The sequence below is a fragment of the Limulus polyphemus genome, unplaced genomic scaffold, assembly GCF_000517525.1.
Source record: "Limulus polyphemus unplaced genomic scaffold, Limulus_polyphemus-2.1.2 Scaffold283, whole genome shotgun sequence".
In the NCBI taxonomy this organism is placed as follows: domain Eukaryota; kingdom Metazoa; phylum Arthropoda; class Merostomata; order Xiphosura; family Limulidae; genus Limulus; species Limulus polyphemus.
The window spans coordinates 256016-274359 of record NW_013665893.1 but is presented as its reverse complement, the minus strand read 5'-3'; the positions used below and the strand labels follow the sequence as shown (position 1 = coordinate 274359).

Below are 18344 nucleotides of genomic sequence, written 5' to 3'. Positions count from 1 at the left end.
AAATGCCATTCTGAAACATTGCTTAATATCTTTTAAAGCAAGGAATGTCACTTCATTTTGGTTCTTAACCTATTAATAACAAAGATTCTAATTTCCGTTCTTGCAATCACTTCCAACTATATTGATTAGGCTTGGTTGGTTATCAAAGCTGTCATGCAGCTCCTTCATTAGTGTTTCCCTCTCTAATTTCTCATGAACACAGATAAGTACTTCCAGCACCTTTCTTCTCTTCAATTTAGTCAAAATCAGACAAAATAGTACTCTTAATACTATCTGACTCGTCAGTCTCAACTTCTATTCCTGAGCTTTGGCTTTTCAGAGTATGAGACAAGGTCCATTCCAGTCAGTGACAGTTTCCTTCCACGTCATAGTGACATGCATAAGCCTTGTCCAGTTTGCTTAAACTTTCATTTCTTCACTGCTGATATACAAATTCACGTTCTCAGCTAACACAGGTCTCAACCACTCCACATATTCTTCCAAAGCCTGTGGCACATATACACTAATGTTGCACCAAGCATCATATCATAGAAAACTATATTTCCCAGCCAAACATTAGCAATGTTCATAAATAGTTGGGCTACACTTGCTTTGCTGCACACTATTCCATTACAATGTATCGAAGTAAACATTTACTAAGTATTATCTGTGCTTAGGTTAAAAAATCATACAATTTTTATTTAGTTTTCTTTTAATTACTTTTTACATTATGAAATATTGAAACAGATCTTTAAAATAAGATATTGCCCCTTAAAATTTAATTTAATTTTATTGTTTATTAGAAAGTTCTATTTTATATATACGATCAGTTTCCACTTGATTTCTTTTCATTAATTTATTTACTTTTGATACTTTATTTTACCGATTTCTGCAATCACTACATACGGCTATAAATCGTAAAACAACATGACGAAAGTTCACAAAGGTTTAAACGATATTCTTGGCTTAGAACAATTTATGCTTAACGAATATAGATTATTTTCAATACATAATAAATATTTTGCACTCTTTAAACCTAACTAGAACCTGATGCCCTGTCAGGGAAGAAAATTTCCGTATTTTTCAAAAAAATATAAGTTACGACAAAAATATTTTCTGGAATGAAAAGCATAAATGAGTATACTATAAAACTTACCAGCTGTGTGGTTTGTTTGTAAATCTTCTTAACTTCATACTAAATTTGGCTGTTCTCTTCAAGAGCTAAAGCTAATCATTCCCAAAAAACTATAAGTTACTTCTTACACCACTTGTTTACTCTACATTGAAAAACATAGTTTATAACCTTCTCCATCCAATGGTATCTAAACTCTACCTGTAGCTATTAGTAGTTGTTCAGACCACGTGCTCTGACATCTTAAAAAGGGTGAGAAAAATTACTGTAATGATCAAATTCAACACATAGAAGGAAAATTATAAAAGAAACAATACTGAGATGATTGCATTCCCAATGGATGGTACTTTCTTATAAAATAAAAACCTGTGCTTTTGGATGCGTAGAAAAATTCTGAAAAAGGTTGATAACCTCGGAGCTGCACAAAAACGTAATATAGGATATTAGTTTTTTCTATATTGTCATTTACTCTACATGAATCCAACAAATGACATAAAAGTAATCATAGCATATTTTCAGATTTAAAAACCTTGAAATGGGGTTAGATTTATTGCTTTTACTTAAATGGTGAAATTGGGTAAGCAGATGTATATCCAACATATGAAAAAGTGCTCTCTGGTCCATATAAAGTTAAGATACTTCAAAAACCCGATGCTTAATAATCTGTATTACCTGTTTCGTCAAATCATCAGACAGTGAATGATATGGCCAACTGCGTATCTTCACCACACCTTACATATTTTTAAGCTTAAAACGAAACAAGACATGATATTAAGTGAATTTACATACTACAACACCCGTTTTAAAGAGATAAGTCAAATATTGAATGAAATTATCTATTTTCCGCATATAATAACTTTTATAAAGCAGTTATTCGTATCCTATTTGTAACCATAGACTTACATAGAAATGAAAATTTCGCAAATACGTTACCAACTAGTCCGTTGAAGAATAATGAAAAAATAATTGTGACGAAGATGGTTTCCGCGGAATATTAGAATTTACAAGCAAATAGTTGTTAATTCAAAACTGATGTGTGGTTAAAACAAATAATAATTTTAACACTCTTTCATGTTTTCCTTGTTTGTTTGTTTTAGTAGGCTAGAGGCAAGTAACTTTTAAAGAAACCAAGTCTTTAAAATATTCATTTGATTATTTAACTTTGTTTCCCCTGTTTAAAGAGAAAAATTAGTTGCATAATAATTTTCAGGGTCTTTTTTTAAAATAAAACCTATAATTGTATACTTTATAAAGTTGTATGTCGTTTGCGAGATCATTATACGTCTCCGATACGGTGCGAACAGTTTGTAATTTTATAAAATCGAATTGTTGTTGACGTCAAGAAATTATGAAAGCAGAATAAAAACTGGTGGTAATGAAAATGAAATTATTTCCGATTCTCCTCTCAATTTGTGTTTTTAAAACAAGAAATAAGTTTGAGTGTATTTCTAGTTAATTAAACTTTAGAATATGGATTGATATTACATCAAAATTAAAAAAAAGAAACAAAACAAAAACAAAAACAGAACAGCTGCTTCCAAAAAGCCAAATTGTCAAATAGTAATTGAGACTAATGAAAATTTTATTCTTGTCATATGTACGTAGTCAAACAAATTTATAGACAGATACTGAGATTCAAAATTTCGTGACCTCGCTAACTATATAAAAAAGAGAAGGTAGGGTTTAATATCTGTGAGAACAACTACTACTCCCTTATATGATTTATCCAATTCATAATTTGAGTTGTATATAAATAGACGATTTCATTTTGTCTATCATTTTAAAATGTTTCTTTTTGATAAATGTTGATTGCTTTCACTGACTTCAAATATATTTTTCTAATTATTTACTTTACCAGTGATTAATCAAACTATCTCTTTCACAGTTAAAATGTATTAGCTTATTTTTTATGTAACATTGTACTATTTGTTTATTTTCAACACATGTTACACAGTAGGCCGGCTATGCTCTGTCCATTGCGGGTATCGAAATCCAAATTTTATAGCCTTATAAGCTTTGAGAATTATAGCTGTGACACTGGAGACCAAAATTTTCTGAAAGAAGAGATATTATATATGTATCAAATATTTTTTCCTATGTTGAATTACTTTGCATGATACACCTATTTTATGTAATAGCATCCTTCCTTAGTAACCTTTGAATAGAAGAAAGCTAACCTTTTAACATGGTGGTAAAAACATCGAAAAACGGTTACAAATAGCATTGGCATGTTAAAGATTTTGAGAAATTAGTTGATAACAATATTTTTTTCTTAGTTAGTGTTTGGCTGTTAGAAGTTGGTAAAGCTTTGGACTCCAATAGATTCAGTGTTTGTGGTAAAAATGGCAGCCTTCAGTTTCTTTTTTTCCTCAAATCTAAACTGACTATAACTGACACCAAAATTATGTAAAAAATAATATTTCAGATTTCTTTCTGTTTCTTGTGTACTACTTTCCTGCAAACCTATAGTGCAATACCAGTTCTCTGCAGCTGGCTTTAAGTGATTCGTGGGAGACAAATACTATTTTAAACACCACTGGTTTAATAAATTCCTTAATGAATGAATATGAAAAATGCAACTGTAGTTTGTGTGATTTTTATCAAAAACATTTTTTTCTGTTGGTTGCATTGCTGTAGGGAGAAAAGTTAAAAAACTTCTTCTGCACAAAACTTGAGTATGGTGTTTTATTTTTTTAAATTCTACTATTTGCATTATTTCAGTCAAATAAAACACACTAAAGGGATAAGACAAAGGCAATAAGCTGGTCTTCTATAAGTCGTTGTTTCATCAGCATTTTTAAACATCGTCTAGAAGCTTTTCTCTAAGTAAGTATTTAATATAATTTTGTTCTAAGTACTATTACTGACGAAGCCACCTAATTGGTTTCACATAACAAACACAGGCTGATGGGAATACAAAGTCATCAGTATACGCCCGAAAACTAGCCTCGTCAACAGCTACCATTGCTTTTTTCACAAACAACTGTGCGCAGCGAGTGGAATATCCGGGCATCATAAATTTCTCAACGTTAGCACAAGAATCGCCCTCAGATCTGTAAATAATAATAAATTATCCATGTTATATTTCATTTTAATCATTACTAAACCGATACTCAAAGATATACTTATCGAAATAAATTCTTGAAGCTATCCTTAAGTACAAAGCTATATTAAAAAATGTCATAAAATGCTTATATACAGAATATCTATTCTAAAATTACGTGTTAAAAGCTTAAATAAACTGAATAATTACCTGTAAATATCTAAACAGCTATACAACTGAAGTAGTTAAGACCGTACACGAACTTCTGTAGTTAGAACACTGCGGTAACACAGAATATTATTGGTGGAAAAAAGAACAAGAAACAACAGTTCCTTGCTTGAATTTTAAATATATTCATAAATGTAGGAGTTGTAATTTTCAATTTTATCTTATAACACAGAATGATAGTGTTTCTGTTAAAATATAATAACAATCTGAAATAATTATAAAGCGATTTTCAGTCTTGAAGGTCATGGTGAAAAAAGTCTTAAAAAGTCAATAAACTCAAATCGTAGAATACTGGGCTTAAGTAATAAGAAAAATAAAAGAGAGAGACAAATTGTGTGAATATGATTATTTTCACTAATATGAAGCCCCCCAGTGGCACAGCGGTATGTCTGCGGACTTACAACGCTAGAATCCGGGTTTCGATACTCGTGGTGGGCAGAGCACAGATAGCCCTTGTGTAGCTTTGTGCATAATTAAAAACAAACAAACTAATATGAAAAGATACGAGTGACTTAAACAAAAAAAATATTCAGTTCTAACGTTTTTGGTAAAACATTTGTGTTTCTTAAGACGTTTCTTAGACTTTCTCATAGTTTACATATGGATGATTAGTCACCTGAATTGATTAAATAATTGATGAAAAAAAGAATTGAAACACGTGATTTTTGTATTATTTTACAGTAACATGATTACTAAATTCAAATATCACGCAACAACTGAACTATCCATGAATTTATTCCATACCTGCACGTTTCAACTTCCACATACTGCTCCAGTTTGTTTTGTTCACTGTTCACTATGTAACGCCATTCTCCTGCTGCGTTTTTTGCTGCTCTCGGTCTCGCAATGTGTTGCTTATACTCACAAGCCCGGTTTTCGTCACCATGTCTTGATGGTCTTTCAATAAATGCTCCTCTACCAAAAACGTGTGCTTTGAAATAGTCCGCAAATGTTGAACCAACACGTCTTGTTATGAAGATTCTAAATACAAGAGTCTGGTTATTCATCAACAAATTCTTGTTTGTAAAAAAAATATTGATCAATACTTCACAAAGTCATTTAAACAGTTATATGTATTTCTACAGATTCTTCAGATTTTTAAAGAAAATTAATCTACAATCAATTAAGATTGATCCTGTATACTCATAAAATAAACAAGCAAGAAAATCAATTTATGTTATCTAATCAATGTTGTACTCTGTTGTATTATTTATGTAAAACTCTGTCATCAACGATATATTGTGTTTATTATGTTTAACTCTCTTAAATACGTTGTATTCTGCGTCCAGAGCAATATTCCGGTAGGAACGCTATATCTTGTCAACAATATAATACTTTTAAAAAACATAATATCTTGCAATCAATTTTGTGTTCTGTTAGTAACACAGTATCTTTTCATTAATGTTGTATATACTATAAACGTTGTATCTTGTCATCGGTATTGTATTTATTAAAAAGTTTATGTTACCACAAATTTTGTATTTATTAGAAATGTTGTATGTTATCATCAATGATGTACCCATTAAGATGTTGTATCTTGAGATCAGTGCTTTATTTAGCAGAAATGTACTTTTTTATCAATGTTGTATTTATTACAAATGTTGTATTCTGTCGTCAATGTATATTCTGATGCTTTATCTTTTTACTGTGCTCCGTTAGAAATTTATTGTGTTAACTGTTGTTTTCTTAGTATAAGGCTACAAATGGAATAGCTGCACTCTGTCGAGCTTCAGTTTTAGCATTTTAACTTCTTAAACATACCCTTGATCCTCCAAGGGATTTATGTCAACCGTTTAACTGCTCTGATTTTATTTATATTCCTTGTCGAAAGACAAACGAAAAATTAACGAATAAGTAAATATTCCTTGAAGGTCTCGCCAGATGACAATATTCTACGAAAATTCTGAAATCCTAAAAATGGAACTAAATAAAGAGATGTAATTTCTTTCAAAGACTAGCATTTTTATTAATTACAGGTGAAAAAAGATGTATTAATTACATATACAAAACTGACGTGTTATATAGAGGGCTATTCGCACTTTATTTGAATGATTTGTACAAACTAAAACAGGGGTGTGTCACCGCATTGCGCGCCTTGGTGTATTGGACGACATATTTAGTTCAAAATTTCCAACTATTTGAAAATGTAAATTCACTACGAGTAAATTTATGCGTGAAATAATTTTACAAGAAAAAAGTATTCTCAGAAGAAACAAAATTGATACCACAGGATTTCTAACTGACGTAGAGTTAAATAACACAACATATCAAAGAGCATTCAGTGCTTTCCATCGTAGCGAAACGCAGCAAACTAAACCATTTCACAATCCAATCCAGAGTAATGACCTCATCCGCATAGAGAAGGCGAAAATTAAAAAGACTCTTCTCTCCTCCAGCCCAAAAATTCATTGCGATGAAATTCTTGCTATTAGCAAGATAATAATATAGATTTGAAGTTGACAAAGTTCCCAAACGGAGGACTTACAATCTTCCAGCCTCACCTCGAAATCATCGTTTGTTTCTATGAGAAAGTGGACGGTCTGTGGAAAGTTTTCCATGCTGTATCGTTTAACCTTGACCTCGCTATCCTCTGAAGCATATTGTTACAATGCAAATTGCGGGTGCAATCATTACTATCAGGCTGAACTCGATCAACGATGTAAAACACTTTTCAAGGATATATTAGACCTGGAACATTACTCTTATAAAGTGTGATTAATGATCGTTATTAACGGAATTTAAGTATCATTAAAGAAACATACGAATGTGCTTTTTTTTCCATAATATTTACATTGATTTGTAAGAGAATAAAAAAGCAGAAACCTACAGAACCTGTCTTTAAAAACGTATTTTTGAGAAATATTAATAAAAATAGTGTTTCTGAAATGTATGTTTAAATAAAATATAAAACAAATGTCTAGATACCCAGAAAATGTGGATTGTCCAAAATCTTTTCAATTTTATATCTTTCTTCGCATTTTGAATTCTCTGTATTTCTTACATTATATATATTATCTTATGTTTAATCAAACATCTATGCCCTTTTAATGGTGATAAAACCTTTGGAGCATTTAACATTTTAACTTCCAGATGATTTCTGGGCCACTAAAGAAGTTTGTTCATTCATTGTAAGAAGACCTATAGAAAAACTCTATTGTCAACCATCAGTTTTCACTTCTGTAAAGACCCCATGATACAGTTTGTTTATTTGTTGATAATCAAGCACAAAGCTACTCAATGGGCTATCAGTGCTCTGCCTCATAACAGGTATTGAAATCCTGGTTCTAGCGTTATAAATCCACCCTCCATGGTACGGAAACAAAGAAAGAAACAAGTAAGTTTTTTCCAAATGGTGAATGCTTTCAATATTTTTTCCTTGCTAATAAACAAACTTTTTTGGTTCATGGAGAACTACATAGTATCTTACTCTATGATTAAAATGACCTTGAAAAGTCACTTTAGTGTAAATAATATTATAGATTTGACTAAATAAGAAAATAAACTGACTCGGGATAATCTCTCACATTCTCACAAAAATTAAGTTTTGTGTCACAGTTTGTCAAATCAGGAGTGGTAGAGATAGAGATTCCTCTTTCTTCGTCATAAACATCGCCGTTGGCCCCGAAGAGAAGAGCTGTGCTACAGAGCTGCAAAAGAAAACGAAACATTCTTAAGAACAATTTCAGTATTTAAACTAGTGTGACAAGAGGAAACCACATACCATTATAAAATGTTCGTATATTTTTTTATTCCATTTTCAGTCAGATGACCATTTTGTAAATAATATTTAGTTAAACCACAAGAGAGTTTTTAAAGGTGTTGTTTGCGTTAATTCCCTTAGGCCTTTAAACCTACCCTTTTTTTTTCAGTGTTCATTAAAACTTATTTTAAATTATAATATTTCTAACAGCCAAAACCCTGGGTAAAGCCCATGACTAATATATTAACCAAAAAATTAAAATATATAAAAATACTAATAACATTTCTGAAAAAAAAAGCATATCCATTAGGTCTTCAGGGGCGGGGGGGGGGCACTACTTTCTCAAGGCCTAAGTTGTAACACATATTTTAATTAAATAAAAAATAGTGCTTTTTATCTCATTGACCTGTATTTGCTTGAACCTAGTAAAATAATTATTTAACACTTTGACGTTGTTATTGTTTTAAAATATAAAAACAAACAACGTAAAACACGTCAAATTAAAATAAGTTTACTAACAAGTAAGATAACAACTTTTCGGACAATAGCCCTTCATTGTATTTCCATTAAGGATAAATCGACTATTATAAGAGACAGGGTATAAGAAAGAAAAAGTTGGTTTGTTCTATAATATCAAATATCAAATTAGGCGTAATGTCATAATAATATTCACACACATAAATTAATTTGGTTTATTATATGGTGAGTTAAAAAGGATTCAAAACCCTCATAAATTTTATATACACATTACTATTATAAGAGGCCAAATTATATTCCTTTGCTTTGCTGACCTAAGCTATGATGATAAGATTTGAATAAACAAAACTGCAACTACAACAGATGATGTGGTCAATAAAGAAAGCACTAGGACGCAACATCACAGAATATATTTTCTATTTTAGTTTGATGAAAACAAAAGAAATCTCTTATATAAAACACGGATCAATGCAACAAAGTAGCTAGATATACCAACAATAAGAAAATACAAATTAAGATGTTTAACGTGTGCATCCAGCGAGATACAACAATGAAAGTTATGGTATTTGAATAAAAGAAAATCATGAAAAATAAAATAGACAAGTAACTATAAAGGCAAAAAAATTGGTTAAGAAAAAGGCTTAATATACAAAGACACTTAAGTGGTCGAACTAGTGAATAGGGAAAAGAACAACGTGTTCACTGAAGAAAATTGTTAAGTAAACCAAAGATCTTTATAAAAATGTATGGATTAGGTACTGGGAAAAGTGGAAAGATGAGGAAGTAAATAAAGTTCAACGAAGCAGTCTCTTTTCTTCAAGACACGTGTTCTTTGATCTTCTTTTTTTTTTACACCCTATCTCTTTTAAAAGCTGTCTTCTCTACACTAGAAACCTAATGAAGAGTTGTTGTTCGAAGCGTTTTGTTTTCGTATTCGTCAATAGACTTATCTTAATTTAGCGGGTGTTTCACCTTGCTTGTTTTCTTCTACATTTTTGTAACATTGCCCATAAACTTCCTTTATTACCTGTTCTAAAATGTTGTTTCAGCTAAGCTTATTGCCACGTTATTCTTAAAGGATTGTTTGAAACGTGCGTATCACTTTGGCAGATCCTGATAGCCTAACAGATAAAAACGGTTGTTTAAAACATTGCTTACATATTTAGGGTTTACACAGTCTACAAAATACTTTGTTCTTGTGGAAAAGCCTACATAGAACGGAAAGGTAGAACCACTTAGCAATGAGTCAGAAAACATCAAGATGCCACCAGACTTCTTTATCCGGAAAATCTGTCTTATACAATTACAACACTGATCAACTGGGACCGCTATGAAACACTGTCAAATTAGAAAACTCAAAGAAGCTTCCTACATCGAGACTCATCAACCAGCTCTCAACCGTGATTAAGGCTTAGATTTTAACGAAATTAGGACCTATTTGTTTGTTTATTTAATCTTGGCAGGTATTTAGAATTTAATACTTTGTATGTTTGGAAATTTAAGAATTCCCCTTCGCCCTACTCGTGGTCTTAGAAACGCAATCGAAAAGTACTGTTGACTTTCGCCTTACTCAAAACAATCCGCCGCAAAGAAAGTGGAAAAAGCCTAACCAGCTGCTGAAACAGGTTTATCAGATTTGGATCGAATTATGGTGTTGATTCTTCTTTTGAATCTTCTTTGCTCTAAATAAATTAAGAAACCGCGAAGAAGAAGAAAATGAGGATCATAGGTTCTAACTGAATAAACGTAAGGGAATCATAGGACCTAACTTAGACGGGAAGGATATCAAAATGTCCAAAACTCAAATATTTTTTGTGTAGGTTAAATAGAAGTACCACAAGAAAAATATACATGAATGAAATATCTCAGATGTAATTTAGATCTGTAGACTGATGAATAAAGGTCCAACTTTCGAAAGCACTCGTGTTATAGTGTTTTATATTTTTGTCTTTAATTGACTTTTTAACGTAGTTTCTTAACATTATGATGATTTCACAATATCTTCTGACTGAAGTTTTCTCCTACAGCTGCGCTCTCAACTTTATTTTGCTATAATTTTTGTCTTCAACTCACAAATCTCACAGCTACAGCTGCGTTTCTACCTGATAGTTTGGATAACCATGAGATTATTATTTCCCCACAACAATTTTATTCGGGCACGGCCAAGGTAATATAAATCGACCTCTGGAGCGTGAAAGTGGGTTTTCTCGGAGAACATCCGTTTCCTCTCACAGCCACTTCTCGGGCACATAATTTATTGATCCCAGCCCAGGCATAAGATTTACAGATCTCCGACTCCCACAAGGACCGTTTAGTTTGAGAATAGGAAGAATAAAGCGAAGTAATCTGTAATCTGTAGCATGATTCAAGTACCAGAACATCCCAGATTTTCCCGGACTTCTTGAGGAGGTTGTACTTCGCGCTAGATACATCCAAACACCCCAGTATGAGAAAACTTAATATGACCATTAGTCAGTCGTTCGCCAATTTTACTTATACTTCTTAATAGTATAAATATATACTGTGTTGCTGTTGGGCTTAGGATTCTTCTATAGGTGTCTGTGACTTGTTGGTGACAAATTCAAGAATAAACGAACAACGCTCACTCCATTTGTTTCCTAAATAATATATATATTCGGAACTAGTTTAATGTAGGTGCAACAAATTCTTTACACTATAGAGATCATAGGGATATCATAAACGCTATATGGTTCTCTTCTTGTTGTCGAAAGTCCATTTATGCCCATTCTGTTACTTTAGAAATTCAGCTGACAAGCCGAACTACCTTTCTCTATTTCTATGGCACTAGTATTTTGTGTATAATTTACTTACAGTTGCGGCACGAGTTACCGCAGTCGTATGCTGCTTTCCAGTAATCGTTTGGTCTTTTTTCTTCAAACTATCCTCTGTTCCTTTTGTCAAAGTGCACTCAGGTTGATTTAATTACTTTAGAACCACGCTTTGACGGAATAAATTATTATTCTTATCTCCTTTTCTACTGTTAGTCTTACTCTAAAATATTAAACGTTAGGCCTACCATGTCTATGGCAGTTAGCTTCACACCGAACTTTTCCTTGGCCGTGACTTTACGCTCTTCTGCTGCTGTCTGTCTACTGTTTCCGCTTGTCTCACACTATTTTTATAACTTAATCGTCTGCTCGCTTTCTAGAAATCTCTATATTATCGACGTCAATTTATTGCACGCAACATTCGAGAGTCTCAATATCAATGAATTATAAACACATCTTCCAACAATCGTCTGCTTTTAACTCTCTTATTATAAATAAAAAACAACACTAAACAATTATAAAATATTAACTCACAAAATTAATTAATTAATACTACCTACATTAAACAGCCTTTTATATCATGACACCATTTAACAATGATACAAGCGGATTTGTTTTGTTTTTCCATGTAGCAATCTTACAATTATACTTCACGAGTTGGGCGAAGAGAGATCGCTGGATCTCTGAGCGCCCCTGGTTTTTCCACAATAAACCTAAATACCTGCCAAGAACGAACGAATGAGATCATCATTTCTGTTTTGCTGGATCCTCTGATCCCAGGTTTTTTTCTTCGAAGTTAAAGTTTAGCAAAGAAATCTCACAAGATCTCCAAAAAGAAAGTTCGCCACAACATAATTGGGTCGTTGTTTGGGCTTTTCCAGCTTCATTTGCAGCTGTTGTTTGAATAAGGAAAAAGTTAATGTGTTTTGTTTTTATTGTTTGTTTACAAAGACTTCTGATTACATCATGAGCGGGATGAAGAGAAAACTTCGATTTCCGAGTGCCCCTGGTTTCCTATAACCTAAGTACCTACCACAGATGAACGAAATGAATTGTTATTACACAAACCACGAAGACACAGAAAATAAATCAATGTGTTGTGTATGAATTAATTTTGTTTTCTAAACTTAGGCCACTTTGGGCATTAATCGGGTAGAATATCCAGCGCTCGACCAATGAAAATATGTTTTTGGGGGATACTTTCGTCCTCCACTTGATATTTTATAAGTATAAGATATTTTGCTCCCTTCCCTATCTTCAGCGTTAGATCTTTTGACTCTAAAGACAGAGGCCTAATCCATTGGTGCAAGCTCCTTGAAGTCACCACAGCCTAGCAGATATCCTGAATGATGACAACACTAACAACACTTCCATCAGACAAATCTCATATCGAATTTTACGATTATTAACTTTTTCCATAGTCTAGATTTACAGTTCGAGCATTGGTCAGATAGAATTACCAGCACCCGACTAATGAAAGTGGGTACTCTCGTTGTTTCCTACAACAAATTTTCTAGATATAGGATCTTTGATTCCCTTCCCGTCTCCGGCGATGGATCCTATGATGTTCATGTTATATGTATATATATATATATATCTTTTCCATGAAAACTTTTAATTAACTCTTCCATGCCACGAGTGAGGCGAAAAGGAAGTTTTCAATTTTTGACCACCCCTAATCTATAAACCTAAATACTTTCCATGAACGAACGAGGAATTTCACCCAAATACCTTGCTGTACTTTTAAGTAAAATCACAACCGCACAAACCATCAAATTTGAACTCTTTCTAATAAACAACAATAAATAAGAGCAGAAACCGAATTCATTACCACCTAACTGGTAAGCATTAATCTTCTTAGACTCTTTTGCATAAAAAAATCATGTATCTGAACTTAGTTATTTCCCCTTATGGGAATAAAATTCCACGATGCCTACCAAAAACGGGATAAGTATCTATATACAAACAAACAAACAAACAAAAAACGACTAAGTGGCTGCAAAGCATCCATACGTCTGCAAATAGACCCAGCAAACCCTTCAGAACAGCTATTAAGAAAAAGCAAAACAAACTAAACCAATTCAAACACAGACAGAAGTACAAACACCAACAAATAAGAATATTTCACAAAACAATTCTAACAACAAACCCACCAGCAGTTATCATTAAAGGAACAACCAACATATTCATGGCAACTGACCGTGTAAAAAAAATACAGAAATGTAAATGTGGACTTCAAATCAAAGAAATTAAGAGATTACATGGAGGTAGTATACTGGCAAAACCCATTAACTCAGCGCTTATAATTGCCTAAAAATGCCTTCAACAATTCTAAAATCAATGTAAACTTGCAAAGTACGGCTTAAAAACAAACGTGCCTCATAATAATTAGAAATGTACCCATAAACATTACAATTGAGGAAATTCAATATAAATTATACACTTTAGATATTACAAAAACACTCTAGGCTAGAATAATATTATACAAGACAAAGACACCTACATCACTAATTAAAGTAGGCCTGGATTCACAAGACTCGGCTAAAAATCATATGGAGTACACCTATGGTTCAGATAACATTCCACAAGTCAAACACACCTACGTGACCAATAAAAGTAACTCTGGACTCACAAGATACTAATAAAAATCACATAGAGCACAACTGTAGTACAGAGATCACAATATAGGACTACAAAGAACCCAATTAACGGATGCTACAACTATTAAAGATTTGGGCATTATGCTGGCTCATGTTATTCACAAGGACGCTGCCTTAAATGGGGTGAAAACCATAGCCTTGAAATTTGTGTAGAATAAAAAGTTAAATGTGCAAATTGCGGAGGAAATCACGTTGCGTCATTCACATTATGCACAAAATACGTTAAAATAAAGGAAGTCTTACTAAATAAATCTAAAACACTGCTTCCAAACCAACAGGCACAAAAACAAACCACTCCATATACACAAAAACAAAACATTCCTGTCCTCACCCAAATCACCAAACAATCGTAAAGTAACACAAACATCAAATACCAAAACAAACAAATATACCAAAATACATGCACCAAGACAAAATGAAAACCTCGTATTATGTCTGATCGATACAATCTTTGCGATAACAAACACTAAACACCTTAAACCAAAGCAAATGATTTACAGCACAATCACAATGTCCAACGAACATTTTGACATCACAACAAAAGCAAATAAGATACATGAAACATTAGTCTAGTAATATCCCGACAAAACATTCAAAACAAAGTTATGGGATCTCTAAAAATACTCCATTGTAATATTCGGGAAGATATTTAACAATAAAAAGCTAGAAATGTAAAATATAAAATCAGAAACAACATAGATTTAATTTTATGAAATGAAACATTTTCAAACCCTAGAGCCAAACCATTTATATCTGGATACGTAATTATTTCAATACCAAAAATTTACGAAGAACGAGAGTTGTCAATTGTCCATAAAACATATATCAGTATTGATAAGTAAACCAGTTCAAGAACCCAAAAACAAACATTGAATTAATACTAATAAATTTATCAAATAGCTCATACACTAAAATTAACATCGCAGCAATATCTAATACCATACACACAAAACAAATATTAAATTTCCATAGCTTGTGACGGATTTACTATTATATATTTATTTTAATATCGATGTTTGTTTAAATTAAATTTATGTTTAGAAATGTACTTAATTTATACTGTTAATTCTGTATTGCGAAATTCTCACCTATATCTCGCCTATATCCTCTAAAGTTGTTGAAGATTTTCGAGAGTAAGAATCAACAATATACGTGTGTACGTAAACGCTAGTGTAGCGTTTGTATTGTTGCATAACCTGAAATTTCGAGAAACTTTCCACACGCCTATAAATATAACCAACGCGCCGCGCCTAAAAACAATATATATTATTGGTTTGCTATAGTTGGTGTGCTATAAACCTCGGAATCTATAACTGTGATTAACGCTTATTAATCGGGAACTTCAGATATTTGACCAGGAAGATTTATAAATTTCGAACATTACAAACCATTTAACTTCAGTGGATTCACATCGGACATTAGTACTGTTATAAAACCATTACCAAACGTCACCGGTGGAAAAAAAAATCGGCGTGTGATCAGTGAAGACCACAGAGCTGGCTGTCTCCCTATTAAGTAAATTGTACCTACATCAACTCGAAATAAACTCGCTCATCGTGATCCCTCGATAAGATATCAAGGAAGTTCCAGACTAGAAAGAAGACTCGATATTGTTTGTAAGTTTGTAAAACTTTTGTATATAAATCATTGTTTTTAAAAACTATTTCTAATCGTATTATTCTTTATATATTAAAATATATTTGTATTAAAAACGAAACTGTGTGTATCAATCTTGTTGGGAAATATCATAAATTGTTTATATATTGGCATTTATTTAACTACTAAATCTAATTACAATTTAACTCAGTTTTAGGCTATTTGAAATTGTAATATGTTACAAGCTACAATAACAAATTAATAAGAATAGATGAACTTATTCCAATCATTAAGCATTCGGTTGCAGAAAGCACAGTTTTAAAAGAAAACACCTTCTAGACACTTAATCCTTCTTAAAAGCCACGCACCAACACATGTACACAAGCCCATAGGAATAACAGATATCATTAACCTTGCAATAACAACACTATAGATGGCCTTAAAAATACTCAAATTTTGATGTAAGCTAAGATCTGAGAAGTGACCACCTGCCAATACATATCTCGTCTACACTAACCCCAGTACGGGCTAATACTCAACAACAAAGACAACATCAAAACGGCTGATTGGCAGAGATTCAACCAAGTGATAGAAAAAAAACATTAACAACTGAAACATTAAACCAAGAGCAATTCACCACCGACATATATAATTATGCAGTTCTGATCATAAAAGCAATTTCACAAACCATAGAAACAGTCATACCTCAAACTAAAACTAAAATAAAATGAATATTACTAAAGAAATTATGAACAAGATTCAAGAACGTAGAAAACTACGACGATAATATAATCGAACCAGATTAGATAAACAAAGACACAAAATAAAAAAGCTTCTTCATAACTAAAACTGCTAATCAAGAAACAACACCAAGATAACTAGAATAACTGCTATAACTCCATTGACAAAAACACTACCCCAGCCACAATTTGGGCTAAAATTAAATCATTAGATAACTCCAAACACTCACAACTTATCCAACCCTTCACTATAATAACCTAACTGCCACAACAGAACACGAAAAAACAACCTTAAGAGACTATTGCTGATATTGTCAAAGTTAGGCATTACACACTGCCTGGAAAGTGAAGTAACATCATATATAGAATTTTAAAAAACAAACAAACAAAAGCATAACATCAACATCCAGCAGAAAACATATCAGTATAAAGAATCAAACGAATGGAAGTACCAAATCTCAACTGAACCATGATAAAAGAGCCCCTGTCAAGAGTTACAATTGATCCTTACACGTATGACTACTCATCCTCATCTCCTTCTTTCTTAAAATCTTACTTATAATTCCAATTACTCTTTTTGTCTTCATGTTTTTCAAATTACAAAACCCCGTCTTTTTTACTATTCCTCTGGTGGATGAAGTGGGACTCTTACCTTTGAACATTCTTGGGGAGATTCTTCAAACCCAAAATTCATGCTATTTTGCCTTACAATGTGACCCTACACTCCTGAAGATCATTACCAAGTAATAAAAAAATGACCAATCCTCATTCTCTTCCTTACCTTTCTTTTTCTTCAAATCTCTTATCCTTCCCAAATATGACCTCCCCTTAGTTTACACTACTCCTACCTCCTGTAAATTAAACCCCAAAACTCAAGATATTAAAGCTCTCCTTAGTGTATGAAGAGGGACTTCGGTCTCTGAACATCCTCGTGGAAATCCTTCACCCCAAAATTCCTACTTTCTACTTTTACTAACAATTTGACGTAAGGAAGGTCTGGACTAGTAACTCAGAACATCAGCCAAACCATCCTAGACAGATGCAATCCATTAACGTCGTCTTTAAAGTGTTTATATAGTTCCTTTTTTTATTTCAAGGTTGAGTCATTGCTCTTTTTCTTATGAATAATCTTCAAATGTTGCACGGATTTCAATATTAACCAAGGTCAAACAGTAGATTATTTTTATGGTTGACATAGCATAAGCAATACTGATAAATGCAGTAATTTAAAATTAATTGTTTAGAGACCCACTAAAACAATACAGGTAAAAAAATATGTAAAATAATAATTTGAAAAAAGACAACATACTTCTACATAAATTTGGCCAAGTGGGCTAAGCTTTTTATGGACAGCTTGGACTTAGTTATACTTTAGAGCCACTAACGGTTTTGAGATTAGGAATTATTTATATTCCAAAACCATCTTAGTAATTTCAACCAGTAAGGTCCGACCCATTAAACTGTACCGATTGTAAAGGCAGGTACACATCTTATGAAAAGTTTAGTGTCAATGCAACAAATAGGAAAAAAAATCACTTGACATATTCAAGTCACAAATTCCAAACGTTAACTTCTATGTTAGCAAATAATTATATGGTTAGTGAAAGGAATGAAATAATTACAGTTTAAAATAAAGGTGCGTAAGCTCCGACGTTTGAAAATCACAAACAAATATTGTTACGTATGACAAGTTCTGATAGCTTAAAACTGAATTAAATTGTAATTTATATTTAGTAGTTAAATATTTGCCGATATATCTCCAGTTTGATACACACAGTTTTCTTTTTTAATACAAATATGTTTTAATATACAAACAACAATACAATTTACAATAACAGTTATTACAAATAGTTATTACAAACAATGATTTATATACAAAAGTTTCACGAATTTACAAGCAATATAAAGTCTTCTTTCTAGTTTTATCGAGGGCTCACGATGAGCGAGTTAATTTCGAGTTGACTTTGGTACAATTCACTTAATAGTGAGCTAGCTAGCTC

The 18344-nt window shown here is 32.3% G+C and overlaps 1 protein-coding gene across 1 annotated transcript in view; it reads right to left on the bottom strand.

Annotated features, from left to right (window-relative positions):
* Window positions 1-3920: 3920 nt before the first annotated feature.
* Window positions 3921-18344, bottom strand: part of LOC106457033 (neurotrophin 1-like) — a 19584-nt gene continuing 5160 nt past the window's right edge. Inside the window, exons 2-4 of the mRNA XM_013916416.2 lie at window positions 7890-8029; window positions 5127-5363; window positions 3921-4164 (exon numbers count right to left, since the gene is read on the bottom strand). Of these exons, the coding sequence (XP_013771870.1) occupies window positions 3972-4164; window positions 5127-5363; window positions 7890-8029 (570 nt within the window). The 3' untranslated portion in view covers window positions 3921-3971. The remainder of the gene's footprint in view (window positions 4165-5126; window positions 5364-7889; window positions 8030-18344) is intronic.